Below are 13,818 nucleotides of genomic sequence, written 5' to 3'. Positions count from 1 at the left end.
CGAAGCATGTCTCTTCTAAAGATAAATATATTACCATATATTGTTTGTTTAGTCTGACTAAGCATTCAAAACCCAAAGGTTTTGATTAATCAACCAATTGTTCCAGGTTTAATGGATTGAAGCTTTAAGGGACATTTTAAAGTACATGTTCATAGATAAGGGTTGAGTTCAAGGGTGCCATGTTGTTATCCTGTAAAGACGCTAGTGTGGCAGCTCCAAGCTGGTTGTCTTATCAGTCAGTGTGCTGTAAAAATTTGATATTGTATAATGTCATCAAATGCAGAAATGAAATGCCGAGCTCAGGCCTGCGTTTTTCTGCCTCTGATTGGCTCCGCTCATAACACACCTGTTCGACATGCATAAGTGCCGTATTTCTTTGCCTTCATGGTTTTGAAAAAGGCCCAATAACATGAAACTGAACTCTTTAGAAACGTGTTCTGATATTCATTCATATCAGGTTATTAAAATTCAGTAAAGCCTACTAACTGAGATAGTTTTAGCTAAGAAGTCTCCATTTGTGCCAACTATCATTTCCAATTAAAACTGTGCTCCCCTGCAGAGAGCCCTGATTCACTCATTACTTAACTGCCCGACATTAACGTTAGCGGCAGAAAGAGGACGAGGGGACATCTTATCTGACTAAAAGCACACACGTCTTCAGATTGTCCTTGGAGTTCATCGTAGGGACACAGGGAAGGATTTTGATCTGAATGGCATCCTTGTGTTTGAGAGTTCAAATCTAACAAGTTGTAAGATTTTTTTTTTTAACAAAAACTGAAGTTTTTCTCCTTGGGGGTCTTCAAGAGTTTAATTTTTAGCCAGAGTAGATGCTTAGCCTTCTGTGATGCGGCACTATCCAGGCAGGATTGGCTGTTTCTCAGTTTACTACCAAGGCAATTGAGATGGTTAACATACTGCCCTGCACTCCGGTGTTCTGGGTAATTCTGAAAGAATTCCTTCAGAAACACTTCACCTCTGAGTTTAGACTGTCACGCCACACACCCACACCCACTCAGCCAGAAACATTTATTTTCAAATCAAATTTGTTTCAGGCACTGACAGAATAAATTGGTTATCCTGTTGACATACACACACCCACATGCACGCACACTCACACACAGAGACACCTGTCAGCCTAACTTTAACATTTCAATAGAGACACAAGTTTAGGAAGGGTGTGACAACGAGCATCTGATGTGACGAAACAGTTATCTATATTTGGAAAATGTCTGTCAGGAGAGTTCGTAACTTTTCCCACCTGTCTGTCTTGTACGATTTGGACACAAAGAATTCCCTCATTCCCCCCTGGAGACTTTGGCCTGAGGCCTAGAGTCTGCAGCAGATCTCTAGTGTGATATATTCAACAGGCAGAAATCACGAGGGCAGGTAGGAACCCACGATAATGAGGAATCCACTGAAAAAAAAAAATCCTTTGCCGGAAGATGTTGCTTTACTTCAAGCCCTAAAAGGTTGGAAACCGCTCTGTTAGAACTTACTTTTCAGAACAGCTGATACATCACATGATACAAGAAATCATAATGTAGCATGCGTGCTTAAAGACAACGTCCCACCCACACCTGAACTGGAACCGTGCCCACTAAGACACACCGTTTTTTTTCCACCTGAGCCAGACACCAGGAAGCATCAGTCATTCAACTATCATTAACATGAGACACTGCCAACCTCCACAGAGATTCATTCAGTCTGTCTGTCTGTCTGTCTGTCTGTCTATCTGTCCATCCCTCTGTCTGTCTGTCTGTCTTTTTATCCATCTATCATCACAGCTCGTAGCTGGAAAATTATGTGAAACATGTCTGTTATCACTTGTCAACAAGTTTTACTGGTCTGTCGCACACACACGCACACAGACAGACAGACAGACAGACACAGAGAGTGAGAGAGACAGAGAGAGAGAGACAGAGAGAGAGAGAGAAAGAGAGAGAGAGAGAGAAAGAGGGAGAAAGAGAGAGAGGGAGAGAGATGACATGAACAACAGGCCTCTGCCAAAACATCAACCCATGGTTGAAGTCATAAATCTCTGTCTTTACAGCCTAACCTTTAAGAGAGGGAGACATCCTGACGCCGAAGCTGCGTGTGACAAACGCACACCTACGCATACGTGTGCACAGAGGGCTTGGGGATACCATGCAAAAAAAACAACTGCACGCAAGCATGCACTGACTCACACATGCCAGCAAGCTTGTGCACAGATGCACCATTTCAGCCTCACATTCCTGTGCACACACACACCCTCGTGTTTCGTAATCAATGCAGTCACCTTCAAGCGACATATCAAATCCATCAGAGCTGTTTGAAGTGATGCTCTGTCGCTCAGAGGGGCAGCGCTATGGTGAAGTGCTGTGTTGATGTGTGGACAGTTTCTCTCAAATCATTCTCTTTTTCCACTTTGATGTGGCCTGACAAGACAGTTTATTAATAGAAAAAAAACTACTGGCTGCTGCATAAATTCCAGCTTTGATCAATCCTCATGTCAAGGTTGTAGAACATGTAAAAATACACACTCATCATTTGGCTGTTCAGTTTGAAATTTGCAATATTTCAGGTAATTCTGGGCACTTGCTCACATATCAGGATGACACTCGACTTTCACAGTCAGACTCAACTTGTGTCTCAGTTGGAGTTTGCATGTAAGAAAACTCCAAGACAAGCTTTGGAGATATCAAGTAAACACTGCCTGCTAAAATGTATACACACAGTTTGTATGTGGGCTCAGGGCGACACAGCTGCCCTCTGCTCACTTGTTCTGCACTTACCTGTTCTTGCACATTCTCGACCTGCAGATCAGTTTCAGCACTAACCTGTTGCTGCCGTTTTGACTTTGCTCCATGTTTTTGTCATTAATGCATTTCCAAGCCTAACAGGGTGTACTGAAGTAAAAAGTAATATATGCTGTACATATATTTCTGCCTTAGTCCTCTGTTTTAATGTCATAGCAATGTTAGTCTAATTAAAAACTATAGAGGATGGAAGGAAGAAGCTGTTTAGTTTATCTGTTCCTCATAGAGAAGCAGCTTCAACAGAGTTATGTTCTTTTCTCAAAGTTATTTTCTTTGGAAAGATGCAAAAAGGTCAGTAGAACGAACGACTAAAAATACTTTAACTAAAGTACTTATGTCCAATTTTTAGGTACTTGTACTTTACTTGAGCATTTTCATTTTATGCTACTACATTCAAAAGGGAAATATTGACACAAATACTTTAAACCAAAGACTTAACGTAGAAAACCTATGATCATCTTATAAAATAAGATACATTGTTTTAACAGTATATATCAGTAAAAATTTGCTCCAATGTGATTAGCTATAATATCTCCATACTGATGCATGGAGATAAATTACAATAATCCAATAATATTAAGTACATATTGAAAAGGGCAATTCTGCATAACAAGTGCTTTTACTTTAAAACTTTATATGTTGTGTGTCATACTTGCAGAGTATTTATTTACTTTTACTTGCAACTGAGTATTTTCATGTTGTGGTATTCATACTTTTACATGATTATGTATTGGAATACTTGTGCAGGTATGAGTTCACAGTTTGTGTGAATAACCATAAAGGCCCATCTGGTATATGGCGCCATCTAGTGGCATCAGCTGGGAAATGAGTATTACAATCACTTTCACTCTCCTGTCATTGAAGGAACATTCATTTATATTTCAGCTTATACTGATGCTTAAATGTGTAAAGATCCTCCAGAACTTTTGTTTCCAGCCAGCTCACTAGAGGTTAAATGTGGCTTTACAGAGGACCAATGCTGCTGTCCATGATTTCCTCAATGCAACAGCAGCGTTCTTATGAGCAGTACAGTCATCTAGAACAGACAGATAGCCCTCTCTCAACCACAACCCCTTCCATCATCGCCACCATGCATGCTCACACACACACGTGCACACACACACACAGAGACAACAACCCTTCTTCAGACCAGACCCCGTTGCCTAGCAACGCCCTGTCGAGTGGCCCAGGGGGCGGGAACAAGGCACTTGGCTTCCGCAGTAATTACATGTGTGTGCGTGTGTATAGACCTACATGTATGTTTCTGGGCCACCCCAGGTGTGTGTGTGTGTGTATGTCTGTAGCTTAGTTGTGAGAATATGCTGAGAGTAACAGCAGTCTCAAGACACAGAGTACCGTTATTTCTCTTTAGGCCCCAAGTCAGATTTTAAACTCATTCAGTCTCGATAGGAAGCATGATAACAGGTTTTTGAAATATACGCCTCTACTTAGCAACTTTCAGTATTCTCCTGACTTCATCTTGAAGTGAGTAGTAGAGTCAAGTCGAAGTGTAGCATGCAGTGGAAACACGGCATTAGTGAGGCAGAGCATTGCTTTGGCTGACAGCCTATAAGCCTGAATATTTCCCTCGTGTGCCAGGGGCATATCCTCAGTTGGCTGCCCGCTAATGATGTTTTCTGCTCGGTGAACCGGGCCTGTGACTCCACTTGGCTAAAGTCACTCCTCGCTCTGGGAGGGTTTCTCTGAAGGAGAGGACAAACCAGGCAGGAGTAAACCTCTGCCTGGGACCATGCAGGCCTGCTACGTGTAGCTCTTTGTGCTGGCATGAATTTAACACATAATTTCCCTTTGGGAGATTGGAAGAGGTTTTGGTGCGTGGGTGGGAGGCATGACTTCTGTTCCAGACTGGTACAGAAACAAGAAACTTCTCTGTGTGATTGCTGCTCCTGTAACAAATGACTTTTCTCAGTTATGCTCTCTGTTGCATACCCACGATTCAACCCTCAGGACGAGTCCTCTCCAAATGCACTAAAAGAACAGCAGCAAAGTCAGTTTTGTAGCCAAATATTAATGTAGGAAGGCTGCTTTTTGTATGTGTGTCTGAATTTAACATAAAGAGGCTGCATTACGCATATAATTCTAATATGAGTAAAATAATAGTAATCTGTGAAGAAAATAACAGGTCAATATTCGAAGGACAAGTGAAGGACACAAATAATGATAATAATCAGTTTGCCAAATCAAATGTCCAAAACCCAAAAGGTATTCAGTTACCTCAAGGAAAGCCAGCAATTATTCACATTTGAGAAGGTGGACCAGTGATTTTTTCCCTTCGATATAGGCCTATAGCAATTGTTGCCAATTTCTGTTGATGGCTAATTGATGAACTGAATAAAAGATTAAGATAGCTCCCATTCAAATCCCAAAACAGTTTTTTATTTATTTGTTTATTTATTTATTTTGCCCAGAGATATTCAATTTAGAATTACACAAACTGGGAAAAGGCGACACATGGTCACACTTGAGAGGCTGGACACAGGAACCACGTGGGATTTTGTGCTCGACATATATCTTCAACGATGAATCTTTATCAAAATAGTTGCCACTTAATTTTCTGTCCATCTGCTAAAGACATTACAAGTGGAACAGGGACTGATGGGGAAAAGATGTGAGGCACAAAATTAAAAGTATTTCAGCATGGAGGCGACATTATTTACTATTGCAAACTGTTTTCCACTGTAGGCTAATTAGAACTAAACAACGCTTCACTTCCACTGCTTTATCTTTTCTTTTCTTTTCTTTCACCAGGACTGTCACCCTTTGACACCACTGTGTAGAGAAAGTGGAAATAAACACACACACACACACACACACACACGCCTCCCTTTCCCGTTCGCCCAACCCCCACAGAAGTCACCGCCCTTCCCTCTCGCTCTCACACCAACATGACTACCAACTCGGCCGCTCCAGCCCGCGCCGCAACATCATGGGAGATGTAGTCCCGGCCGCCCAATCCCGTTCGAGAAGGCGAGGCCTCACCAAAATACAACTCCCATCTCGACCCTCGCACGCCGAGCCCCGTCGTCCAATCTGAATATGTGGGAGGAGCGCGTCCGCCCACAAAAGCCACAGCTATCTCCCCGTATCTCCCCCTAAAAAAATCAATTGTGCACGAAAAAAAGGGAATACTCGTAAAATACAAACACTGGTGACGGTTCGTTTTCGGTGCACGACGGACGGCGACGAGGTGTCCCCGCGTCGTGCGGCGTGAGAAACGGCGGCGACAGGCAGGAGCAGCGGAGAGGGTGTTGTCCTGATGCTTAAATGGAAGTGGGTGGGCCTCTACGGTCACACACTTCCAACTCCTCTGTGGATATCATTCTGACAAGCGCTGTTTTGCTCGTTTATGGACTGGCTATCCGGTGAAAGAGACGTGCAACGGGGCTGCGAGGGGGCCGACGGGCCGGGGACGGTCACTGTGTTTTCTGTTATTTCCGTTATTTAGGTCCGCTTGATTGTGCCTGCGCTTGGCACCGCCCTTCCTGGCCGGTGGGTGGTTTCGTCAAACGGGCAGATCCGCCACGGCCCAGCGCCGAACATATAGGCCGTCCTCCGCCTCTGTACCCGGCCGGCCTTCTACCGTGAACTACACCCTCTCCCTCTCGGTATATTAATGCGTTATGAGTGGTAGGTACCCTCCCCCCTCTCCGTCTCCACCCCTCTCTCGCTGTCTGACAGATAGGAGGCTCCAAGTCCCTTTGATATTGATGATGATGTTACTGGTTTCTCCTTTACCTTTATTGATCACCTTTGTTATGCTATATCTGCATTATGATCAGATTTTACTTGGCCCACTTGGTGTCTAAATGACCGTGCCTCATCCTGGGACTTTGTACCAATCAAAAATGCTCATTTGATGACATTATAGCCGGAAATATTCTCACACTGGACTCTCTTTTCACAGACTCGAAGAAGGAATCATCTGGAACTGAAGGAGGGAAAGCATCTAAAAAGGGGAAAAGTTCTGGATCGCAGGTAAAAAAAAATAATAATAAATTAAATAAGAGTTTAATATAGTTCATTACTTTTGCCGAGCCTGTAGGCCAAAAATGTACTCACTCCCTCCCAGCCAGCCAGACACCTCTGGGGGCGTTTCTCTGGTGAATTCCACTTCCTGCTTCTGTGCAGCCCTGCTGAGAGCCAGCCCAAAGCTTCTTGAACAGGCTTATATGGCTGTCACACTTCTACCACTGTACTTTTGAATTGTCTGCTTGAATTAGGGTCAGGATGATTTAATTCTGCATATGGATTTATTTTGAAGACCTGCAGCGTTGGTATGTGACTCCACGGCTGTGGAACTTCTATTTTTAGCTGCTTTTTATAGGTTGTATATATCTTGGAGATGAATTTCAGCCTGGCAGCTATTTGCCAGTGCGTATAATGTTGTTTAACGTGTTCGACAGGCATTGTTGCTATGTTATTCCATGCTGTTGTTTTTGTTACAGAATCTAGGCTGTTTCTGTGCAGTGTTGAGAGGTGTATAGCATTAAAAATTTGCCTGCGACCTAGTTCCTTTGAAAGGGAGGAGAGCGAGAGAAGGCGGCATTTTCTTCCAGTGTTCTGAGAAAAGAGAAATGTGGTTCTCACACGCCCACCCACTCGCTTCCTGTAATACCGCCCACTTCCACTGACAGCTCTCTCTCTCTCTCAGCTTTTTGTGTTTCTTTTTTCTGCACCATGTTATTCCCCACCCCTCGCTCTTTTACTCTTCCTCTTCATTCTTTCAGAATATACATTGTGTGATACCTGCCCATCCCTTCCCTTTTCACTTTTTGTGAACTTACGTGTTGTACTTTGTTTGTCTATGTATATGAGCTCTTTACGTGTGTTGTGTTTCTCCCTCGTCTCTCCTGTTTAACCGTCTCTCTCTCTCTGCCCCTCCCTTCCATCCCTCCCCCGCCCTCTCTCCTCCAGGATTCCTCTCAGCCCTCTCCGTTGGCTCTGCTGGCAGCCACCTGCAGTAAGATCGGAGGGCAGGGGGGACCGGAAGGGGCCCAGGCCCAGGCGGGGGCCCAGCAGATCCAGGTCCAGGCTGGTCAGATCCAGCTGCAGGCAGGTCAGCTCCAGGGTCAGATAGTGGTGGACACAGCTGGAGGTCAAGCTCTGGTGCCCCAGCAGCTAGAATTGGTCCCGGCACAGTTCACGGGGAACGGCTGGCAGATCATTACAACAGCACCTACTATGGCCAAGGAGAACACCAGTCAGCCTGTTGCTGTGACGGTTGCCACCACCGTGGCCAATGACAGCTCACCTGGTGGACGCAAGGTAAAGGAGGTGGGGGTAGAGTGGGTTTGAGCACATGTTTTTTGCTGTTGTTGTTGTTGTTGTTGTTGTTGTTGTTGTTTGGTCTGTCAGTGTTTGTCCTTAACTGTATCACTGCTCCTTTCCATTTGGGCAGGTGAAGCCAGTAGGTGGGACCAACAGTGTCGCAGCCAATCAGCAACAGCAGCAGTTCCAGATCATCCAGGTTCAGAACCTGCCCAATGCCGGGGGCGGGGTCCAGTATCAGGTCATCCCTCACTTGCAGACTGCAGATGGACAGCAGATTCATATCAGCCCAGCTCAGACAGCCTCCATCGGGGCTCTATCGGAACAGGTCCAGCTCATCCAGACCCAGAGTCCAAGCCAGACCCAGGCTATCCTCCAGCCAGCCAACCAGCAGGCCATCCTGACAAGTACAGCCAATCAGACGGTCCCGCTGCAGATCCGCCCTGCCCAGTCTTTTCCACTGCAGCTGCAGACTCTGCAGGGCTCCCAGACTCCTGTTATGACCACTGTACCCATAAACCTTGGTGGCATGACCCTGGCTTTGCCTGTGATAAATAATGTTGGAGGGGGCGGGGCTGTGCAGCTCATCCAATCAGCAGATGGCACATTCTCTGTTGCCAATGGCAACCAGCTGGTGACAACAGCAGTGTCTGGGGCAGCTCCTGCTACACCATCAACCGGCTCAACGGCAGTAGCCGAAGGTGACAGCGTGTCTGATGGGACACAAATGGTTTCTGTTGGATCAGAGGCTGTACCAACTGATGCCCAAGTGCAGAGCAGTGAGGCAGACTCTCAAAACCAGAACCAGGCCAACGGGCTGCAGGGCCAGACAGACACAGCAGGAACCATCCAGCAGGTGATCGTGGGCCAGGTGGGGCACCAGTTGGTGCAGCAGATCCAGCTGCAGCCCCAGTCTCAGGGTCAGGCTCAGGGCCAGCAGCAGCCTCAACACATTCAGACCCTCCAGCTGGCCCCAGGACAAACCTTGCAGCCCATCCAGGCTTTCCAGAACCCAGCCCAGGTCCTTATTCGGACCCCGACCCTGTCCCCGTCTGGGCAGATCACCTGGCAAACACTGCAGCTTCCCAGCGGAGTCTCCCTGCAGGGGGGCCTCGGGGCAGCCGTGCCACAGCAGCTAACACTGGCCCCGGTGGCCGGAGGGACAACAGTGGGGAGTGGAGGGCTGGTTTCCCTGAGTGGAGCTCCCCTGACGCTGAGCGCAGCCCAGATCAACCCGGGGTCTGGGGTACAGACAGTCAGCATCGCAGGGCTGGGCACTGCTGGGGTTCAGGTGCAGGGCGTTCCACTCACCATTACTGGTCTACAGGGTAAGGGCACACTAAGGGTGTGAAAGTCTAGTGACTAAACCATTGCTGATCCCTTTCATTACTATAAACAAAATGTGGTTAAAGCAATTCGGTTGGACAGAGGAAGCATTATTGGTTACTGATGAAATATGAAGCTCTAATGGCTTTCCTGTTCCAGCCTCCCGTTGTGTGGTGCAGTACTTCATACGGTGCATTTACCATTCAAAGTTAAACTATACCAGGATGTCCTGCTGGCTCAGTCAAATTGTATGTCCAACACTGTATTCCAGACTGCTCTGGATCTTGCTTTCGCAGCTTTCACTATTGTTATATTTTCTTCAGACTACCCCACAGACAATACAGCTCTCGTTTTTGATTTCAAAGTTTACATTTAGTCTTTTTCAATCACCTGTCAGGTCAACCACAGGGTCAGGACGGGGTCAAAGTTCAGTCGTCTCCAGTGACGGTGACTGTTGGCAATGTGGCTCCGGGCTCATCTATGAGTCCAGACCAGCTGGGCTCCGTACAGAGTTCTTCGGACCAGGAGGGACCACCAAGCAAGAGGCTTCGTCGTGTCGCCTGCTCTTGTCCAAACTGCAGGGATGGAGAGGGAAGGTACAAACACATTAGACGGCACCATGAATAGGCGCAGGAGGAAAAGGTGGGGTTAAACTTAATGTACTCATATGGGGGAATTACTGGATTTGTCTCTTCTTTTAAATATTTGCTTTGAATATACAGTATTTCTAGACAAAAAAATTTGTTAGATAATACATCCTTTACATTTTTAAAAAAGCTGCATCAGGGAAGTTTCATGCAAAAATGCTCATATCTCTAAATTTGATTGTCTGTCAGAAATCTGGGGCTCTGTGTGCCCAAGTTCAACATTTACAAACCCTTATTTAACTTATTGATGACCGTCATGTCTTGGTTGGACAACTGGTTTGACAGATGGTTAGAACACAGTGCAGCTTGTATTCTAAAGTGACAGATCCGACCTCTCACTGCCCAGCATTCACATTGTAATGAGGAGCTGGCACCCAAAACATACACTGAGAAAAATCAAAGACCAGTCAAATAGCTCTGCTAGGACACATTTCCACAGTGAGACCTCCATTGTGTGTTGCAGGAACAGCGGCGACCCCACAAAGAAGAAACAGCACATCTGCCATATGGAGGGCTGTGGGAAGGTGTACGGCAAGACGTCCCACCTGAGGGCCCACCTGCGCTGGCACACCGGCGAGAGGCCTTTCGTCTGTAACTGGATCTTCTGTGGCAAGAGGTTCACCAGGAGTGACGAGCTGCAGAGACACCGGAGAACACACACAGGTAGGAAGCACATACAGGGATGTAGACTGGTGATGTGGGTCACTCTGGTCACGTTGGTAGGGTGGGGATTTGACAGCATTTTATCAAGCTTGAATCCAGTACTGAATGAATTTTAGTCTGTGAAAATGCCCATCGCAACTTCCCAGAGCCCAAGGTGACATCTTCAAATGTGTTGTCCGAACAACATTCAAAAACGCAAAGACATTCAGTTCAAAGAAAAGCAGCAGATCATCTCATGTGAGAGGCTGGAACTAAAAAGTGTTGGGCACTGTTTCACTATTTTTGCTAGAAGACTGACAAAATAGTTACCATTTTTCTGTGGGTCCACTCATTGTTTCAGCTCTAAACCAAACTCCTTTCACATATCTTATTATTTTATTCAGATTTGGATTTTCCTAATTTATAAAATATACAGCCCACACCCAGCTATGCACATATTTAGTTACTATAATTAACAAGGCCATTCTCTAACAGAGCTCGAGACAGCACACAACTGGAAAGTATCTAGAAAGCCAGAGGTCGTTTGTTGATGTACTTTTCTCTATTTCCTTTTCTTCTCGTCTCCAGGAGAAAAGCGCTTTGAGTGTCCCGAGTGCTCCAAGCGCTTCATGCGCAGCGACCACCTTTCCAAGCACATCAAGACCCACCAGAACAAGAAGGGCGGAGCTGCGGTGGCAATCATCACCACTGATGACATGGAGGAAGACGCCCCTGAAGGCCTGGGCGCCTCCCCTCAAATTGTTGCTGTGGCGACCCTCTCGCGTGACTCTGCCCCCGCCACACCCACCACCTCTAATCACCTGGAGGAGGAGGAGGAGGAGGAAGAGGAGGAGTTTGAATAGGCAACAACTGACTCCTGTCTCTTTGCGGAAGGCTGACTTCCTGTTTGTTTGGAAGTCTTTGCAGGGACTGTGAGGGAGGCTACTTTTTCTTTTCTTTTTTTTTTTTAACTTTTCATTTTACATCATTTTGAAAATGTTCTCTCATGAAAAGGGACTCAAAAGAGACGGGATCATGCAATGAACAGAAACCGAAAAAATATAAACATCACAATCTAAAAAAAAACCTAACAGATATAATAACAAAAATTTTGTCTAAAGGTATGAAAGATTAGTTTGGCATTTATGAAATGAACCTATAATAATTCCATGCCTGGCGGGGAAAGGAATGTAAGTAGTGTCTAGATTAGCACAAGACAGGGGGACCTGCTGAATCTAAAACCATCCAACATCGAGATACATTTTCCTAATCGCAACAGAATTTAACTCTATGCACAAAGTTGTGTTCCTGTTTCATACCTGTCAGACAGTGCTGAGGGTCAATCATGGTACAGGACTTTTGCAGAGCAGTGACAGAGCAGGGGGGCAGCCTTGGGATGGCGTGTGTGTATATGTGACGTGTATGAATGAGCGTGTGTTTGGATTCCCACGCTGTCATGGAGAGGATCTACCTAGTTTGAGTTTTATTCATGGTTCAGGTTTAGTCCTCAGATCAGATTCAGGTGTTGATTCCTTCGAGACCAGTCAACGGATAAACTGTTATGGAAGAAGAGAGGGGATGATTCTAAAAAAAAAAAAAAAAAAAGCACATATAAAAAGATTTATAAATAATGCATTCCTATTGAGGCGCAGTGGCCATTAGAAGAAAGGTTTCTATAGAGAAAAACAATCTAGCTTTCTACAACTTTGTTTGTGTAGTGAAAGCAATACTATAATGACAATCCTAGTAAAACCATGTTTACATTGTCAGGGGAAGTTTTCTCTGTTAATAAAACAAGCCAGTTCGCTCAAAGATTAGGGAAAACGTCTGAAAGCAGTGCTGTCGACTGACCAAAGCCGGTTACTTTCCAGACACCGCGGGCGGCTTTAACGGCAGTTTATCCGGTGCAAATTTGTCGTTTTTATAAGATCAACGGCCATCAGACTTTACCTGGCAGATGTAACAACGGACTCGTCAGACGACAGCACCCTCACTGATGTTGCTTTTTGCCGCCTGTGCTCTGGTGAAGACCCCTCTCCACCTCTGGCCCTGCTACGTGACCCATGTACCACAATTGCCTTAACACAAGCTGTCGTACAGAGGGGACTTCAGAGTTGAGTGGATGGAGAAAGAGGGGCGCTCTCCTGCATTATTAGGGGGTGACATGGAGAGCGGACCACAGCACAGAGGGGTGAAGAGTGGGCAGAGCTGCGGGTGGGAGTTGGTCGGGCCATTTAGCTGTGTGGATATTATGTTTTCTGGTGGTGTTGCTCTGTGTTAGTTCAGTGCGTACATTCTTTTTAAATTAAAAGACACTTATTTTATAGAATTTATCAGTTGTTTTAAACAGTCCCCTCCCCAATATGTTAACACACAGGACCCCAGTGTGTACGGCTAATTTATTATTTATCCTTGATTTGTACTATTTGCCTTTTGCTGGACGTGTATTTGTGTGCGTTGACTCTGAGGTTGTGTACAGCATGTTTCAGTTTTTTGCCGTAGTGCTGCTTCTCTCTTCTTTACTCTCTGTGCTTCGGCTTTCTTTTTCTACGTCTGACCATTGCTGTTCATTTCTTCTTCTCCTCTTTGCGCCATAACGTGTTTTTGGAGAAAAATAAATAACAAAAGAAGAAGAAAGCAAAAAAGTTACTATTTGTTTAAAGTTGAAAAGGTTGATACCAAACAAATTTAGATGTTTTTGGTAATATTTTGTGTGACAACCAACTTTTCTTTCTTTGATATTTTGTAGTGACATCTCATTTGTAAATCTTTTTCTAAAGATGTTTGTTCGTCTCCATGACATTTGATAATGGGTTTTTTGCCAGGTTAGCCTCAAAGGCTCCAGTTTATTGATATTTTTAAAACTGGTTTGTACAAACGTGTTATGTCAATAAAAAAAGAAAAAAAGGACAACTTCAAGCAGAAAAGATGCTTTGCCTGCATAACACTTGACAATAAAGTGATTAAAACTGTCTTAAATTCCCCTCTGATGATCTGGTATTTGTGTGACTTAATCAGATGGAAACCAATAGAAAAGACACAACATATGGTACACTTTGACCTCAACACATGCTTCTTATAACTCCTCCAGCCCCCATGTTATCAGGTAATCTTTG

At 45.1% G+C, this 13,818-nt stretch overlaps 1 protein-coding gene across 2 annotated transcripts; it reads left to right on the top strand.

The window, feature by feature from the left end:
- The first annotated feature begins 5,947 nt into the window (after window positions 1–5,947).
- Window positions 5,948–13,679, top strand: sp4 (sp4 transcription factor). Of its 2 annotated transcripts, XM_041955880.1 has the most exons (7): window positions 5,948–6,446; window positions 6,724–6,794; window positions 7,734–8,084; window positions 8,218–9,415; window positions 9,811–10,009; window positions 10,524–10,723; window positions 11,291–13,679. In XM_041955880.1, the coding sequence occupies exons 1-7, from the start codon at window positions 6,440–6,442 to the stop codon at window positions 11,563–11,565; spliced, it is 2,301 nt and encodes a 766-aa protein (XP_041811814.1). In that variant the 5' UTR covers window positions 5,948–6,439; the 3' UTR covers window positions 11,566–13,679. The 2 variants fall into 2 exon arrangements, with proteins under 2 accessions (XP_041811814.1, XP_041811815.1); XM_041955881.1 differs by lacking the exons at window positions 5,948–6,446; window positions 6,724–6,794 and adding an exon at window positions 6,967–7,093.
- The last annotated feature ends 139 nt before the right edge of the window (window positions 13,680–13,818 follow it).

Source organism: Chelmon rostratus, chromosome 16 (assembly GCF_017976325.1).
Source record: "Chelmon rostratus isolate fCheRos1 chromosome 16, fCheRos1.pri, whole genome shotgun sequence".
Classification (NCBI taxonomy): domain Eukaryota; kingdom Metazoa; phylum Chordata; class Actinopteri; order Chaetodontiformes; family Chaetodontidae; genus Chelmon; species Chelmon rostratus.
Note: the sequence above shows the minus strand (reverse complement) of the source record. Positions and strands in the feature narration are given on the sequence as shown.

Excerpts from the sequence above, each read along its gene's own strand:
- sp4 (XM_041955880.1), top strand. Across the intron at positions 8,085-8,217 it reads GCTCACCTGGTGGACGCAAG|GTGAAGCCAGTAGGTGGGAC; the intron begins GTAAAGGAGGTG and ends CCATTTGGGCAG. Across the intron at positions 9,416-9,810 it reads CACCATTACTGGTCTACAGG|GTCAACCACAGGGTCAGGAC; the intron begins GTAAGGGCACAC and ends ATCACCTGTCAG.